Raw genomic sequence first — 18,742 nt, 5'->3', positions numbered from 1 at the left:
GGCGGCAGAACCCCCACCCTGCACCACAATCCGGCACCCATACCAGCCGCCAGAGCTGGGTGCCCTGGCCACTGAGGCCAGATACCCACCCCCTGGGCTGCATGCGTCGGCCAAACTGTCACCTGGGACAACCGAGCAGCAGCCGGGCCCATCCAGGCCCGGGCACCCCAGAAGACCGCCCAGGTTGCAGGGCAGGAATCACAGCAGGCTGCCTCCACTCCTGCTGTACTGTCTGGGGAACTACCAAGACGTAGTGTTAGGGCCTGTAAGGACAGAAATTTAGACACCAGTTATGTTGGCACCGGTGGTGTGCAGTTTAGTTATCGGGCGAGGGCACAAATCTGTATATATGTTGTCACATCAAAAACCTGTTCACACTGTTACAACCTTTTCGGTGCTCTGCCAGATGGGTGTGAGGGATGGGCTGGTATTGGGAGTGTGGGGGGGGGGGGGGGGGGGGGGGGGGGAGAAATGGGTGGCCTAACCCCCACCGTCCTCACCATTGTCACCCCAAGGATTCGATGGAAGGACCAGCTCACTTGCAGGGTTCACCCAGGTAGATGGTGGAAAGTGCTATCTTGGGAGCAGCAGAGCTCATTGCAGAGCGGGTTGTCATCATACTCCATCTCATGAACCAGACCCGATGTTGTTGCCAACCCGGGCCCCCATCCCATAGTGTGCATGTATCATGGAGGGGATTGCAGGCGAGACGGTGGCAGGGCGGGCGGAGGTGGGTGAGGGTGGGATGCAGTGGCCGTACCCCAGGCCAGTCCCCGACCCACCCGTAATTGGTGAACCTGGAGGCAATCAGAGTTATCTGTTGTGTGGCCTCCCATGCCTGCCTGGGCCCCACGTCCTGCCCATCTTCCCCCTCCCTTGCATCCTCATCAGACAAGGCCTTATGTTACTCCTCCTCCTCCAGCACATCGCCCCTCTGCTGCGCGATGTTGTGAAGGGTGCAGCAGGCCCCCATGGTGCGGGCAACCCTCTCTGTGTCATACTGGAGGCCCCTCCAGAGCAAACAAGGCACCTGAACTGCTGGTGGACCGAGCTCACCAGGTTGCCCAGGCAGTGGGGTTCCAGCACACTCAACAGTTCCCGGTCTCTTCTTGGCGCACCCTGGCTGGGGTGGTTGGCTCCTGGGCGACAGGTGTTATCAGCTGCGATCGTGGCTGATGAGACCTCTCTGGAGGCCACAGACCAATGAGGAGATCCGCTACAATGATGCCCATGCAGTGACCAGGGGCGTGATCGATCGGTGCTTTGGCACCCTGAAGATGCAGTTTAGGTGACCGGACCACTCTGGAGGGGCCCTCTAGTATGATGCTGAAAGGGTCGCCCGCTTCACGGCGGCCTGCTGAAGGGTCGATGTGCTGAAGGAGGAGGAGGAACGGCATGCCTCATCTAACGAGGCGAATGCAGGGAAGGGCGAGGATGGGCAGGACATGTAGCCCAGGTAGGCATGGGAGGCCACAGAACGTGTGCACCAGGGCCAACGTGCACGGGATGCTCTTCACTAAAGTGCCCAACTGAGATGAGTTTCCCCAGGTTGGCATAGAGTATTAGAAACAGCTTTGATGGGAAATCTGTGACTTGGGTTCAGGGGTGTCCTGGGTCTCGGGCCAATGGTTCCCATCTCTGATGGTGCATTCCTCGTCGCTGGTCAGCACCTGAGGTTCTGGCTGTGGCTGGGGTCAGAGGACACCAGAAGGGCCTTCCCCATCACCAGCAGCTCCTGCAAGACATAAAACAAGACGTATGATTAGACCGAGGGGCGTGGGGAGGGAGGGACGGGGAGAGGAGTGCGAGGTGGTGGGGTTGTGTTGGGGAGGATGGTGTGTTTGGGAGTGGCGAGTAGGGGTGGTGGTGGTGCTGGTGGAGCGAGGTTGGTGGTGGGTGTGAGGGTGCAGGTGGTGTTGAGGAGGCGCGACACACGTCACAGGAAACGCAACTCAACAGTGTCTCACTTCCTTGCCCGATGCTGATCTCCACCCGCTGACTGCCCTTTCTTCATGCTGCCGACCACGCCCAGGGCCCTTTGCTCTGCCACGGTGAGGGATTGCAGGTCCAGTGGTCCCCCTTCAGTCTTCTATCATTCCTGGCAGTTATGGGCGGCCTTCTCGTTGCGGAGGGGGGGGGGGGGGGGGGGGGGAGAACAGGAAAGACACAGTGTTCGACGATCCAACGCATGCAGCCCAGGGGGTGGGTAGCTGGTGGCTTCAGTGGCCAGGGCACTCGGCCATGGCTGCCGGAATTGGTGTGGCATGTGGTCCATGGTGGGTGTCGGTCACCCTCCAGCTTGGGGGGGGGGGGGGGGGGGGTTGTTGCTCGTTCTAGTGAGTGTGCTTTACACTCAATTGGCTCTGTTTTATTCTTTAGCTCTAGAGTCGCCAGGTATCTTTATGATACCACCACGAGGTTCAAGTTCAAATCAATGACTCAATACATCAATTAGTAAGGTTCAATCATACACATTTATTATCTACACAGTAAATTGATACTCATGCAACTAATACTAGCGGACTAAACTATTCCTACCATTATGAGCCAATACTTATCTTTGATAAGGGAACCCACTGGATCAGGGAACAATGGCCTCTTGTTCTGTCCTGAGACTGCAGGCTTCCCAGTTGGTACGGGCTAAGGGGTCAGGAGTGTCTATTCTCGTAGCGTGCGTTGGTTGGACGCTTACTTGTCGGTGTAGCTGTTGGCCAGGCCTCTCCTTCTCACGGTCACGTTCTTCGAGAGCTGCTGCAAAGGTGTTCTGCTGGGAGGGCCGGCTAAGAGAGCGAATTGGAATTGGGACCTGACTTTTATAGGCCCCAGCGGCTTCGCGCCCTTTTGGGCGGACCCCAGGCTTACTCTCAATTGATTGGTATGAATCCCCCCAATACTGAGGCTGTCCCTCGATCGCGGGGCGGTTCTCCCTGGCTTGTTTGGCTCCTTTGTTTCAGACTCCCGTTGGCGCCGAGAAGTCTGACCTGCTATAGAATGTCCCAAATGCAGCTAATCGTTGTATCCATTTTTCCCGGGGATCGCTCATTAATATGCAAACTGCTGGTTTTGGCGCTGTCTGCTTTCTTTGCAGGCAGAATACACAGGAAGATTCTGCAGCCTGCTTGTCTTTCTTAAACTGTCCAATTTTCCCTGCGTGCTTTGTAAATTGCCATTTTGAGTCGGGAAGTGGCCAACTTCGGTGGCTACAGGGTGGGTGGGGGGCTGCGAGTGTGTCAATCAGCGTTGATGCTAGAAGTACAGAGCTGCCTATTCACCCTGGCCGCCATGAGGAGATTGTGCAGTTTCGTCTGGCACTGCTGACCGGTCCGTCTAGTGTTGCTCATGGCGCTGACCACCTCTGCCACCTGCGCCTAGGCACGGCGAAGGGCGGTGGCTGGGAGCCTTATTCCCAGGCCAGGGTACAGGGTTGCCCACCTCTCCTCCACTGTGTTCAGCAGGGTCTCGAGCTCGGGGTCTGTAAAACGGAGTGTCACTCTCCTCGCTGCCATCTTGTTGGCTGGGATGGTTGTGTGCGGAGTGAAGCTGCAACCTGTCAGCTTCCTGAGTGTCAATCGTGAACCTAGCAAATCCCTCCCGTTTCTCACTGGAATCGATTGTGTCACAGTGGCATTAGTGCTAGCCCCTCAAAAGTTGTTGAACTGGTGCAGGTGGGGCACCAGTTTTGCTGTCGTAGAAGTCCATGAATCCTGCCTTTGCATCAACACTTGAATGGAGCTTGTTCCATTCTGTCGCTTGTTTTTCGAGGTTAAAATCATTCTTTCCACTAAACTGCCAGACTGTGGAGAATAAGCTATGTGGAATTTCTGTTTTATTTCGAATAGGGTCATTACTATTTGCATCACCTGAGCAGTGAAATGAGTTCCTTGGTCTGATTCAGTGTTACGGGAGAGTCCCCATCTCTTGAACACCTGCTGTACCAGCACATTGGCTACTACTTTTATTGTGTTCATCCTGGTCGGGAATGCTTCAATCCATTTAATGATTTAATCTGCATCTACTTCGGGCCACCAACATAAGCTTTTAATTATTTTTGTGATTGCATTCGCACCTTGGTGTCCCTGGACATTGTAACACTGATAGATTATCTGGTTCCGATTCTGGGTCGACACTGTCAAATCACGTGCCTCTAGATAGATTTGGAATTGCTGTTTGAATAGTTTCCAATTTAAGTTAAGATTATCGGTAGTTTTGGTCCATCGCGGTGATTTGTCTTTGAAGGATCCGAACGATGCGAAGGCTTCCCAAGTCGAATAATTGGTATGAATTTTTATTTTTTTCTTGCTGATTCTAATCTAGTCTAGTCATCGATAGGAGGAATATTGGAGTTGCTGCAGGTGTCGATAGGAGGAATATTGGAGTTGCTGCAGGCGTCGATAGGAGGAATATTGGAGTTTCTGCAGGCGTCGATACGGGGAATATTGGAGTTACTGCAGGCGTCGATAGGAGGAATATTGGAGTTGCTGCGGGTATTTGGGTCTTTCTCGGGGTACAAGCTGAACTTGGACAAGAGTGAGTATTTTGTGGTGTCTCAGCCGGGGGTGGGGGCAGGGGTGGGGGGCTGCCATTCCATAGGGCAGGGACTCACTTTAGGTATTTGGGGGTGCAGGTTGCCCGGGAGTGGGGACGGCTTCGCAGATACAACATCACTAGTTTGGTGGGGAGAGTGAAAGCCGACCTGGCGAGGTGGGATGGTCTCCCTCTGTCACTGGCGGGTCGGGTGCAGGCGGTTAAAATGAATGTGTTGCCGCGATTTGTATATTTTTCAATGCCTACCGATTTTCCTGCCAAAGTCTTTTTTCAGGGAGATTGTTCATTGTCAAGACCTGACATTCATGCAGTTTCCCCATCGTAACTGAGATTGTCTGCGAGGAGGATAGATGCTGCGGTTCTCACAGTCTTTGAGCATTAGTGTCCTCAGGCAGTTAGCAAAGAACGTGCGATCTTCCCCTATCTTTTGCCTGCACTTATTACCGTCCACCCGGTCCTCTCTACTGTATCCCATAGCCGTCAGTATGGCTGTGTTCCCCCTGGGTCTGGTAAGGCTGAGTGAATAGCCAAACTTAAACACATCAAAAAGATTCCGCTCCTCATCCTCAACTAAACCGTGAAGAACTTCCCTTTGATGGACATAAAGACCTCGTCAGGATCTGCAAATTGTTCCTATAACGGGACCTTTTTGTTACTTCTGATAACTGGGACACTACGTGGTGCATCATACTCCATGCCCCCGGTCTGTGTTATGATGAGGTCCATGGGAACTGTCTCACGGCACAATGTTAGCCATTGTCCTCTTTTACCATCATGCCTCATGGCTCAATGTTACCCACCTTTCCTACATAGCAGTACAGTCCATTTTTCCTGGCAAATGCATTTAAATGGAGCCCAGACTGATGCAATTAAAGTTGTCTCCCTCTGCTTTCACGTGGAATGGATATTAACAGTCTCAATTCTAAATAAACACTTCTACCATTATTCAAAAGGTGAATTAAGCTTTTCAATTATTAATTTTAATTAAGATACTTATTATCTCCCTGAGTATTAAAGTACTGTCATTGCAGACCAAATACTAATTATTAATGCTGACAAATTTCATTTGAATGATTTGGCATAAACTAAAATAATGTACCGTTGATATATTATTAGAAGTTTTAAAAAGTTATAAGGGTCATTAACATTGTTTTCAAAATAGGGAAAACTTAGTTCAATATATAATCATTTGTACAAATGCAGAAATATTTTAGAAAGAGTTGGATGAAAATGGTATCTCCTGAGAGATACACCATTAAAACATATGGAACAGTGATATACCGTCAATTACCACGAGACGAGAATGGTGTAACAATCGAGGCTTTATTGCACAAGATATTGTGCCACCTGCAGCTGGAACCAGAATGGGAGCAGTGCAGGAGAGCATACACTTTTATACGCCACCTGCTGGGAGGAGCCAGCAGGCAGGGATTTACCGTAGTACTTGTAATACACGGGCAGTGCCGTAATACATACAATATATCACGAGTGGTGTTTACCACATTCATCCCGTTTAAAAAAAGAGTCCGGCGGGGGTGACAAAAGCATTACAGATTAAGTCTGTCGGGGCAATGACCCTCCGCTGCAATTGCCTCAGTTCTGGTGGTGATGTGGGCACTGATGTGGCCACCTGCAACTCCGGGAGTGTGTTGTCCTCGTCGTCACCCCTGACTGGATCCAGTGGGAGGACGGATCCTGCAGGGTTGGGTGCTGCGGTGAGGTTCACTAGAGGGAGGGTGGGTGGTGCAGGGGTGAATAAGGCAACTGGGGGGGTGTGGGGGGGGGGGGGGAGGAGCGGTGTCAGGGCGGGGGTCGTGGGTGGTGACCCAGCGGGTGCCAGGCCGCGGAGGGAGACTATGTCCTGGCGCCTGTGGGGGTATGCCACATAGGCGTACTGTGGGTTTGCATGGAGGAGGTCGACTTTCTCAACCAAGGGATCCGATTTATGGCTCCGCACATGCTTCCGGAGGAGGAAGGGTCCAGGAACTGTCATCAATGTTGGGAGCGAGACCCCGGAGGTGGACTTCCTGGGGAAGGCAAATACACGTTCGTGAGGGGTCTCATGAGTGGCGGTGCAGAGGAGCGACCGGATGGAGTGGAGCGCGTCGGGGAGGATCTCCTGCCAGCGGGGGACCGAGAGATTTCTGGACCTTCCAGACCGTCCCATTCTCTCTGTCCACCTGCCCATTTCCCCAGGAGTTGTAGCCTGTCGTCCTGCTCGTGGCGATGCCCTTGCTGAGCAGGAACTGACGCAGCTCATCACTCATGAAGGAGGATCCCCGGTCGCTGTAGATGTAGGTGGAGAAACCGAACAGAGTGAAGATGCTGTGCAGGGCTTTAATGACCATGGCAGTAGTCATGTCAGAGCATGGGATGGCGAAGGGGAACCGGGAGTACTCATCAATTACGTTGAGGAAGTACATGTTGCGGTCGGTGGAGGGGAGGGGCCCTTTGAAGTCCATGCTGAGGCGTTCAAAGGGGCGGGAGGCCTTCACCAGGTGCACTCTATCTAGCCGGTAGAAGTGCGGCTTGCACTCTGCGCAGACTTGGCAGTCTCTGGTGACAGTCCTGACCTCCTCAATGGAGTAGAGCAGGTTGCAGGCTTTGACAAAATGGAAGAACCGGGTAACCCCCATGTGGCAGAGGTCATAGTGGAGAGCCTGGAGTCGGTCCACTTGTGCACTGGCACATGTACCGCGGGATAGGGCATCAGGGGGCTCGTTGAGCTTCCCCGGGCGATACAAGATCTCAGTTATAGGTGGAGAGCTCAATCCTCCACCTCAAGATCTTGTCATTTTTGATCTTGCCCCACTGTGTATTATTAAACATGAAGGCAACTGACCATTGGTCAGTGAGGAGAGTGAATCTCCAGCCGGCCAGGTAATGCCTCCAATGCCGCACAGCTTCCACAATGGCTTGGGCCTCCTTTTCGACAGAGGATTGCCGAATTTCGGAGGCATGGAGGGTGCGGGAAAAGAAAGCCACGGGTCAGCCCGCCTGATTGAGGGTGGTGGCCAGAGCTACGTCTGATGCATCGCTCTCCACCTGAAAGGGGAGGGTCTCGTTAACTGCGTGCATCGTGGGCTTGGCGATGTGCTCCTTGATGCCTGGCTGGCCTCAGCCATCAGGGGAAAACTGTGGGCTTGAGTGGGCGGGCCTTGTCCACATAATTCGGGGCCCAGGATCTCCTGCCAGCGGGAGACCGAGAGAGTTCTAGACTGAAGGGCCAGCAGGGCGTAATAGGAGAAAAACCCCAGGCATCGTTTCAGATCCTTGGGGCAGTGGGGGAGGGGGAGTTCCAGGAGATCGGGTTTGGGCCCTAGGACTCCATTTTCCACTATGTAGCCAATGATGGCTAAGTGGTTGGTGCGGTCGTGGTCCTGCTGATCATGGCCGCAGACGTTACCTAGGCACAGGAAGGTGGCCCGCAGCCCGTACTGGTCAACCATTCGATCCATCTCTTGCTGGACGACCGAGGCCCCATTGGTGACGCCGAAGAGAACCCTAAGTAAGTGATAGAGGCCGCCATCTGTTTCGAACGCAGTGTATTGGCGGTCCTTCGGGCAGATGGGGAGCTGGTGGTCAGCAGACTTCAAGTCAACTGTGGAGAAGACTCGATACTGCGCAATCTAATTGACCATGTCAGATATGCGTGAGAGTGGGTACGCGTCGAGCTACGTGTACCGGTTGATGGTCTGACTGCAGTCAATGATCATCCTGTGCTTCTCCCCAGTCTTCACTACCACTACTCGAGCTCTCCAGGGGCTGTTTCTGGCCTCAATGATCCCCTCCCGCAGAAGGCGTTGGACCTCCGACCTGATGAAGGTCCTGTCCTGGGCACTGTACCGGCTGCTCCTAGTGGCGACCGGTTTGCAGTCCGGGGTGAGGTTCGCAACCAGTGAAGGTGGATCGACCTTAAGAGTCGTGAGGCCGCAGGCGGTAAGGCAGGGCAGGGGTCCGCCAAATTTCAAAGTAAGGCTTTGGAGATGGCATTGAAAATCCAGGCCTAGCAACAGAGGTGGGGGAGGACGTAGAGCCTAAATTTGCTGAACTCTATGCCCTGGACGATGAGGGTCGCGAAACAGTACCCCTGGATTTCAACGGAATGGGATCCGGAGGACAGGGAGATTTTCTGGGTTACTGGGAGTACCGGGAGGGAGCATCGCCTTACCATAGTGGGGTGGATGAAACTCTCTGTGCTCCCGGAATCAAAGAGGCAGGTCGCCTCGTGCCCATTGATCTTCACCGTCGTCATAGCGGTCGCAAGGATGCGGGGCCGAGACTGATCCAGAGTGATGGAGGCGAGCTGCGGAAGATGTTGGGAGGTCCCGGGCTGATCAGTGGTGGTGAAAGTATCAGTAGGCAGCGAACGGCCTGATGAGCAGGGGTCCTGAGGTGCGGTCCAAAATAGCGCCGAAGATGGCGGTGCCCACATGGCGGGCGGCATCAAAGATGGCGGCGCCCACGGGCTGCACATGGCTTGCGGTGGAGAAGATGGCGGCGCCCCTGGATCACACGTGGGGATGTAGAAATGCCGGGCCTGGAAACAGCGGCGAGCGTCCCACCCTGGCAAACAGAAACAAAGTGTCCCTTCTTCCCACACCCGTTGCAGGTCACGCTCCGCGCCGGGCAGCGCTGCCTGGGGAGTTTGCTCTGTCCACAAAAATAACACTTGGGCCCCCGGAGTTGGCTGGCTGCCACGCGACGCAGGCTTGCGGTGAGCTGGAGTCGGCAGCTGGTGCGGCCCACAGTACTGCCGCGCGGGCGGGGGTGAAGGCCTCCAGATTACGGGAGGCCACTTCTAGTGAATTAGCAAGCTGCCTAGTCTCCGCAAGATCGAGGGTACCCCCTTCCAATAGTCGCTGGAGAACGTACGTAAACTTCATGCCCGTGACATAAGCGTCTCTGATTAATAGTTCGGTGTGTTGGACTGCCGAAACTGTCTGGCAGTCACAGTTCCTACCGAGAATCTGTAGGGCCTGCAAGAAATCGTCCAGGAGTCTCCCCCGGGAGTTGCCTGACATACACTTGATTCACCGGTTTAACGTAATGTCCCTTTAGGAGCGTCATCGCTTCTGTGTAGGTGGGCGCATCCTGGATGAGGGGGAAATTTTCAGGGCTCACCCGTGAGTAGAGGACTTGGAGCTTCTGTGGGTCCTAGAGTTCTTCAGTGCTTCTCTGAGGTAGCCTTTGAAGCAGGCTAGCCAGTGGTCGAATGTGGAAGTGGCGTTGGCTGCGTGAGGGCTCAGCTGCAAGCGATCAGTCTTGATTAGGAAGTCCACCTTTTAAAATTTTGTGCAATAAATTGATGTACCGTCAATTACACGAGACGAGAATGGTGAAACAATCCAGGCTTTATTGCACAAGATGTTGTGCCTCCTGTAGCTGGAACCAGAATGGGAGCAGTGCAGGAGAGCATACACTTTTATACGCTGCCTGCTGGGAGGAGCCAGCAGGCAGGGATTTACCGTAGTATTTGTAATACACGGGCACTGCCGTAATACATACAATATATCACTAGTGGTGGGTGCAATTGCTGTACTTATCTCATGTTTACACACTAAGCTCGCCAGACGAAAAGTAGGATTGTCTGTTCCGGCACTCTTTTAATGCTATGATAATCCTTAATTACTAGCTTCCCAGAACGGAAAATTAATTGAATGTACAGCCTCATTCATTTTAATTTTTAACTAATGTCAGAATTTTTTTTTCCAATGCATTACTTTATTACTTTTCCTTTCTGTCTTTTTTAATCTCTTTCTTAATCCAAGTTTTCTTTTCCTCTTTTTCGGTGTCTGATTTGACATTGAATTTAAAATTCTAACTGGCACATCCTGGTTCAGATTTAGCACATTAACAATTCTTAAATAAGATTGGATCACGGTTGCTTGCCCTGTTCACATGAATCACCGATTCCCTGTAGAGGGTGCTGCACTTTTGCAGTAGGTAGTGTATAGGACTATGCAGTGCAAAAATCCACATGTCTGGGGCCAGTTTAGCTTGCTTGGCTATACAGCTGGTTCGTGATGCAGAGCAAAGCCAGCAGAGTGGGTTCACTTCCTATACCGAGGGACTTTTCACAGTAACTTCATTTGAAGCCTACTTGTGACAATAAGCGATTTTCATTTCAGGTTATTAAGGAAGACCGATCTTCTCAATCTTGCTCCTCGCCTGAGGTATGTTGATCCTCAGGTTAAATCCTCAAAAGGGAAAGCAGCCTATGGAAATCTGGGACTATGGCAACTTTACCTTACATATGGAGTTGACACCTTTTGTCTGCCATTGATCTCAAAGTCTGACCCAACTATGGCTTTTCCGTGGCTCTTCTGTCTGATAAACAGCGAAACCCAAGTACAAGCACTGCTTATTTTTATAATGTTTGTGTCCAGTGTCCTTCGAACCTATAATCCTACATTTCAAGTTCCATATATAATTTGGGAATTTCTAATTAGATGGATGTATCCCCAAAGTCTGCCCCAAAACTTCTGAACAATCTTGGGCAGCACGTGGCACAGTGGTTAGCACTGGGATTACGGCACTGAGGATCCGGGTTCGTATCCCGGCCCTGGGTCACCGTCCGTATGGAGTTTGCACATTCTCCCGTGTCTGCGTGGGTTTCACCCCCACAACCCAAACATGTGCAGGTTAGGTGGATTGGCCACGGTAAATTGCCCCTTAATTGTAAAAAAAAAATAATTGGGTACTCTAAATTTATAAAAAAAACTTCTGAACAATCCTTGTTGCTGTTTGTTGCATTATGGACACAGTAAAGTCCTGCCATTCACAGGGGTTACAATCCTGTAAAATCACACAAAGGGCGAGCAAGTCGTGGACAGCAAATATACATTATGATGAGAGTGAATTAGATAGCTTCAGCCATCGTAAAATTGCTTGCCCTCTGTACATCTGAGTTTTGCTCCTACAGATTTGGAAACTATTCCTATTCCTCCTTATGTTCACAACCCAAATGTAAAAAAAAGCATGTCCTTAAATTCAGTCATCAGAAACAAAAAACTCCATCTCCATAACATGCAATTAGAGTATGAACTGCACATAATTGTTCGACAGTAAAGTCACCATAGTCCCGATGACCATAGACCCTTTGAGGGGGAGAGCTGACTGGTGATGATTCAACCTGAGGATCACCACACCTCAGGCGAGGGACAAGGTTGAGAAGGCCATTTTAGGAAGTTGTGGCCATTACTTTTAGACTCTTTCCCTCATTTGTAATTCCTTGAAGATGATAAACAGGAATTTTAAACTGAACCTCAATAGAAATCTATCTAATTTCTGAAGATATTTTGGGGCCAATGCTGTGCATGGGCGAAGATTTGGGCTACAATCCGCAGATAACTCCCTTTCTATCTTCATACAAAAACGTTACACTATACTTACAATACTTCCAAAGCAAACACTTTCCATATTTCTTACAACTCATCGTCTTCAACGACTGCCAACAATTTCCTGGAACAAGCGTTCCTCTCTGTAAAACAGTTTGATAATTGGTGACTTATATCAATCCATTTTATTTTGGAGATCTATTTTCTGTCCAAAATTTCCTTTATACTATCAAGGTCCATCCTCAACGTTTCTTAGTGACAGTCTTTCTCGAAGGGACATTATGCCAGACACCGGTTATTCACACTGGGCGAGACTTTGTGTCTGCGTTTGTCAAACAGTGGCGTGGGTGCAAAATATCACGAGTCTCAAAATCAAGATGATCGCCGGTGAGATCACGATTTTGTATCTTCCCCGTCCGTCACCAGTGACTTAATGCGCAGCCTTGAGCGGGAACCACATTTCAATACATTAACATCTCATTAGCAGGCAATCTGCCGTAACCTCCCCACCCGCGTCTGTATATTCGAGCTTCTATGGCATGGGTTTACAACTGCTTTATTAAAAACTTGAACATGGTAACCTCACCGCCGAGGGAGAGTCTGGAGGTAAATGTGCAGGTCGTTGCTACCCAACAGGTGAGTCCATGGGAGAGAGGGCACTGAAGGGCCTGGTTGGAGAACATATAAGAGGGTTGCAGATCTCGGGGGTGTCGCTCACCGGTTCTGGGAATTGAGTGTGGGTCGGGGGAAGGGTTCAGTTGCTCACGGTGTAGGATGGTCATCCTATACCAAGGTGTCACCCTCGCAGTATTAGCCTGGTTGCCTTGGAGGAGGGGTCAAGTGTGCTTCCAGGTGGTTGGCTGTGGGTTCATGGTACTGAGTGGGGGTCCAATGGGGATTGCTCACGTGTCTTGGGAGAGTGGGGGGATGAGGGCTGGGAAGAAATTGAGCTACAACCTGAGACGCCACCCCACATTCCTTAGCCTTGATGGGCAAGCCAATTATGTCCAGTTGTTTGGGTCTGACGTATGCTGGTGCCACTGGTTGGCACTCACGAATAAACCCTTTCCCTGATCATTGGATTTTGTTTATTGTCATGTGTACCGAGGTACAGTGAAAAGTATTTTTCTGCGAGCAGCTCAAACGGATCATTAAGTACTTGAAAAAAGCATACAAAGTAGCAAAGATTAGTGGGAGACTAGAGGACTGGGAAATCTTTAGGGGGCAACAGAAAACTACTAAAAAAGCTATAAAGAGTAAAATAGATTATGAGAGTAAACTTGCTCAGAATATAAAAGTTTCTACAAATATATAAATCAAAAAAGAGTGGCTAAGGTAAATATTGGTCCTTTAGAGGATGAGAAGGGAGATTTAATAATGGGAAATGAGGAAATGGCTGAGGAACTGAACAGGTTTTTTGGGTCGGTCTTCATAGTGGAAGACACAAATAACATGCCAGTGACTGATAGAAATGAGGCTATGAGAGGTGAGGACCTTGAGATGATTGTTATCACTAAGAAGGCAGTGATGGGCAAGCTAATGGGGCTAAAGGTAGTCAAGTCTCCTGGCCCTGATGGAATGCATCCCAGAGTGCTAAAAGAGATCGCTAGGGAAATTACAAATGCACTAGTGATAATTTACCAAAATTCACTAGACTCTGGGGTGGTCCCGGTGGATTGGAAATTGGCAAACGTGACACCACTGTTTAAAAAAGGAGGTAGGCAGAAAGCGGGTAATTATAGGCCAGTGAGCTTAACTTCGGTAGTAGGGAAGATGCTGGAATCTATCATCAAGGAAGAAATAGCGAGGCATCTGGATGGAAATTGTCCCATTGGGCAGACGCAGCATGGGTTCATAAAGGGCAGGTCGTGCCTAACTAATTTAGTGGAATTTTTTGAGGACATTACCAGTGCAGTAGAGAACGGGGAGCTAATAGATGTGGTATATCTGGATTTCCAGAAAGCCTTTGATAAGGTGCCACACAAAAGGTTGCTGCATAAGATTGATGAGACCATCAATTCACAAGACATGTGATTGGAAGTGAACAGTGGTTTTAATAGTCTTATAACTGAGCCTGCGTGCGACGGGATGAACTGGGAGCAGGCTTACGACTGCAGTGCTTATACTTCCGGTTAGTGGGAGGAGCCATGGGTGGAGCCAAGGGTGGAGCCCAGTACAAACTCCTCATCTTCCCCTATGGGCAGAGCCGCGCAACGGCTCGTATACAGAGCCCATGAGGACACAATACATATAATACAACACAGTGTGAATTACCAGGTATATAATTCACCATATTCACCCCCTGTAAAAAAAATCAAGTCCGGCGGGGGTGATGGGTCTACAAATTGAGCTGGTCCAGTGGCCGAGTCGTCCTTTAGGATCGGCGCAGCACCGGGGTTGCAGCCTCTTCGGGTGGCTGGGTGGAGGCGGTCGGCGAAGGTACGATAGTGGACTCCGGGGGTGATTCGGTCCGAGCTTCGTACCCGACTGGTGCGACGGGCGACGCAGGAAACCTAAAGGCGCGGGGCACGGGCAGTGAACCTACAGCTGCGTGGACGCAGAGGGTTGGGTGGGGTGTAGTGTGAGGGGTACCTCGGCGATAGTGGTGGTGGAGCAGTTGGATCCTGCAGACGCCAGGTCCCAGAGGGAAACAGTGTCCTGACGGCCGTCAGGGTATTGGATGAAAGCGTATTGGGGGTTCGAGTGGAGTAGGAGCACTCTTTCTATGATTGGATCAGTTTTGTGTGCCCGTACGTGCTTCCGGAGGAGAACCGGGCCCGGTGTCGTCAACCAAGCTGGGAGCGAAACCCCCGTGGTAGTGCCCCTAGAAAAAAACAAATAGCCGCTCGTGAGGGGTCTGGTTAGTGGCGGTGCATAAAAGGGACCTAATAGCATGGAGCGCTTCGGGGAAGACCTCCTGCCAATGGGAGGTCGGGAGATTCCTGGACCGGAGGGTCAGTAGGACGGTCTTCCAGACCGTCGCGTTCTCCCTCTCCACCTGCCCGTTCCCCCTGGGGTTGTAGCTCGTAGTCCTGCTCGAGGCGATGCCCTTGTCGAGCAGGTACTGACGCAGCTCGTCGCTCAAAAAAGACGAACCCCTGTCGCTGTGTACGTAGCTGGGGAACCCGAACAGGGTGAAGATACTGTACAGAGCTCTGATGGCTGTGTGGGAGGTCATATCGGGGCACGGGATGGCAAACGGGAAGCGGGAGAACTCGTCGATGACGTTCAGAAAGTACACATTTCGATTGGTCGAGGGGAGTGACCCTTCGAAATCGATGTTCAGGCGTTCAAAGGGCCGGAATGCCTTTACCAGGTGGGCCTTGTCTGGTCTATAGAAGTGCGGTTTGCACTCCGCGCAGATCGGGCAATTCCTGGTGATGGTTTTTAGCTCCTCGGTGGAGAAAGGCAGATTTCGGGCTTTGATGTAGTGGGCGAGCCGGGTGACCCCCAGGTGGCAGAGGTCATTGTGGATAGCTTTCAGGCAGTCGTCTTGCGCGCTGGTGCACGTGCCGCGGGATAGGGCATCTGGGGGCTCGTTGAGCATCCCCGGTCGATACATAACATCATAATTGTAGGTGGAGAGTTCGGTCCTCCACCTCAGGATTTTATCATTTTTAATTTTGCCCCTTTGTGAGTTGTCAAACATGAAGGCAACCGATCTTTGGTCGGTGATGAGGGTGAACCTCCTACCTGCGAGGTTGACGACACCGGGCCCGGTTCTCCTCCGGAAGCACGTACGGGCACACAAAACTGATCCAATCATAGAAAGAGTGCTCCTACTCCACTCGAACCCCCAATACGCTTTCATCCAGTGTCGTATAGCTTCCACGATGGCTTGTGCTTCATTTTCGACCGTGGAGTGTCGAAGTTCTGAAGCGGAGAGGGTTCGGGAGAAAAAGGCGACTGGTCTCCCTGCCTGATTTAGAGTGGCTGCGAGAGCGACCTCTGAGGCGTCGCTCTCCACCTGGAAGGGGACGGATTCATCCACCGCCCGCAAGGCCACTTTGGCGATGTCCTCCTTGATGCAGTTGAAGGCCTGGCGAGCCTCAGCTGACAGAGGAAAGAGTGTGGCCTTAGTGGGGGGGCTTTGTCCGCATACTGAGGGACCCACTGGGCATAATACGAGAAGAATCCCAGGCACCTCTTGAGGGCCCTGGGACAATGAGGGAGAGGGAGTTGTAAGACCCGCATACGGTCCGGGTCGGGGCCCAGGACTCCGTTTTCCACGACACAGCCGAGGATGGCTAGCCTGGTCGTGCGGAAAACGCATTTCTCCGTGTTATACGTGAGGTTATGTTTCTGGGCAGTTTGGAGAAATCGATGGAGGTTAGCATCGTGGTCCTGCTGATCATGGCCGCAGATGGTGACGTTATCCAAGTACGGAAATGTGACCCGCACCCCTTACTGGTCCACCATTCGGTCCATTGCTCGTTGGAACACCGAGACCTCATTCGTGACGCCAAAGGGAAACCGGAAGAAATGGAAGAGGCGGCCATCTGCCTCAAATGCCGTGTAGTGGCGGTCCTCCGGGCAGATTGGGAGCTGGTGGTATGCAGACTTCAGATCCACCGTGGAGAAGATGCGGTACTGGGTGATCTGATTCACCATGTCTGCAATCCTGGGGAGGGGGTACGCATCGAGGAGCATGAACCGGTTAATGGTTTGGGTATAGTCCACTACCATTCGGAATTTTTCCCCGGTCTTGACGACCACCACCTGAGCTCTCCAGGGGCTGTTACTGGCCTCTATGACCCCCTCACGTAGGAGCCTCTGGACCTCGGTTCTGATAAACACCCTGTCCTGCAGGCTATACTGCCTTCTGCGAGTGGCTACGGGTTTGCAGTCCGAAGTGAGGTTACCAAAGAGTGGAGGGGGGTCGATTTTTAGCGTCGCTAGACTGCAGATAGTGAGTGGAGGTAGGGGTCCGTCGAAGCTGCGTGTGAGGCTTTTGAGGTTGCACTGGAAGTCGAGTCCCAGTAAGAGTGGGGCGCAGAGTTCGGGGAGTACGTACAGCTGGAAGTTCGAGTAGCTGGCGCCCTGAATTGTTAGGGTCGCGATGGTGCGCCCTTGGATGTGAACAGAGTGTGAGCCTGAGGCGAGGGAGATAGTTTGCCGTGCAATGAAGATAGAGAGCGAACAGTGTCTTACCAGTTTTGGGTGTACGAAGCTCTCGGTGCTCCCGGAGTCGAAGAGGCACGGTGTCCTGTACCCGTTGATTTTAACGGTCATCATAGAGTTCCGGAGGTGTTTCGGACATGACTGGTCCAACGTGACCGCGCTGAGTTGCTGGTAGTCGGTGGGCGGCTCGATCAGCTGTGTTGGAGTGGCCCCGTGATGACTGTCCGCTGAGGTCGTAGTCTTCGAGATGAGTTTCAGAGGTTGAAGAGGATGGAGCCCAAGATGGCGGCCCCCATGAGTCGCACGTGGCCAGCTGCGTGGAGGAGGGTTGCCAAGATGGCGGCCCCCATGAGTCGCACATGTCGGGTGGGGGCGGAGTCGGCATACAGGCTGCAGCATTTTGAGGCCTGCGGGCCTGTGAGTTTGGGAAGCTAGTGCTCTGGGCTGCGGGAGAGTTTAGAGTAGGAGTTTTCTTCGCTAGGCATACCCGGGCATAGTGTCCTTTGCGACCACAGCTGCTGCAGGTCGCGTTGCGGGCCGGGCAGTGCTGCCGTGGGGCTGAGGCTGCCCACAAAAATGGCACGCTGGTGCTGCATAGTGGGTGGGTGGCCGCGCGGCGCAGGCCTGGGGCAATCACTGGTCGGGGGGCCCATGATGGGGTCGCTTGGTCTGCGGGGAACGAGGTGAGGCTGCGGAACGAGACCTCCATGGTTGTAGCTAACTCTACAGTGTCCTCCAAATTCTGGGTCCCTTTCTGAAGCAACTGTTGGCACAGATAGTTGGACCTGAGCCCTGCCACGTACACATCTCGGACAGCGAGTTCCATATGTTGAGCGGCTGTTACAGCCTGATAATTGCAGTCCCGAGCTAGGGCTTTTAAATCGCGCAAAAAGTCTTCCAGAGACTTTGCGGGGCGCTGGCGGCGGGTCGTAAAAATGTGGCGCGCGTAGACCTCGTTGATGGGCTGCACGTAAATTCGGTCGAGCATGGCCAGAGCCTCCGTACACGAGGTAGTACAGTTAAGTTGTGTAGATATACGATGGCTCACCCTTGCGTACAGTAGGCTGAGTTTCTGCTCCTCTGTAATTTCTGAAGTGCTTGATTCAGCCAGGTACACCTTGAAACATCTGAGCCAGTGTAGAAAGATTTCTTTCGCCTCTGCAGCCTGCGGGTCGAGTTCTAGTCGGTCAGGTTTGAGGGCTGATTCCATAGTAGTTTTCTTCAAGTTTTCTAAGACTATTAAATTGATGAGACCATCAATTCACAAGACACGTGATTGGAAGTGAACAGTGGTTTTAATAGTTTTACAACTGAGCCTGCGTGCGACGGGATGAACTGGGAGCAAGCTGACGACTGCAGTGCTTTATACTTCCGGTTAGTGGGAGGAGCCATGGGCGGAGCCAGGGGCGGAGCCCAGTACAATCTCCTTATCTCCCCTATGGGCAGAGCCGCGCAACGGCTCACATACAGAGCCCACGAGGACACAATACATGTAATACAACAGTGTGAATTACTAGGTATATAATTCACCACAAAGATAAAGATGCATGGCATTAAGGGTAAAGTAGTAGCATGGATAGAGTATTGGTTAATTAATAGAAAGCAAAGAGTGGGGATTAATGGGTGTTTTTCTGGTTGGCAATCAGTAGCTAGTGGTGTCCCTCAGGGATCCGTGTTGGGCCCACAATTATTCACAATTTACATAGATGATTTGGAATTGGGGACCAAGGGCAATG

General features: G+C 51.9%; 1 protein-coding gene across 4 annotated transcripts in view; it reads right to left on the bottom strand.

The window, feature by feature from the left end:
• Positions 1 to 18,742, bottom strand: part of LOC119969215 (glycoprotein hormones alpha chain-like) — a 108,993-nt gene that overhangs the window by 62,157 nt on the left and 28,094 nt on the right. For 3 of the 4 annotated variants that reach the window (XM_038802535.1, XM_038802526.1, XM_038802551.1), the window contains exon 2: positions 11,941 to 12,028. In XM_038802535.1, coding sequence (XP_038658463.1) covers positions 11,941 to 11,967 — 27 coding nt within the window. In that variant the 5' untranslated portion in view covers positions 11,968 to 12,028. Of the gene's footprint in view, positions 1 to 11,940; positions 12,029 to 18,742 lie in introns of those variants that run through there. The other variant, XM_038802544.1, reaches the window with a different exon arrangement.

Source organism: Scyliorhinus canicula, chromosome 1 (assembly GCF_902713615.1).
Source record: "Scyliorhinus canicula chromosome 1, sScyCan1.1, whole genome shotgun sequence".
Lineage (NCBI taxonomy): Eukaryota > Metazoa > Chordata > Chondrichthyes > Carcharhiniformes > Scyliorhinidae > Scyliorhinus > Scyliorhinus canicula.
This window is presented reverse-complemented; position numbering and strand designations above follow the sequence as displayed.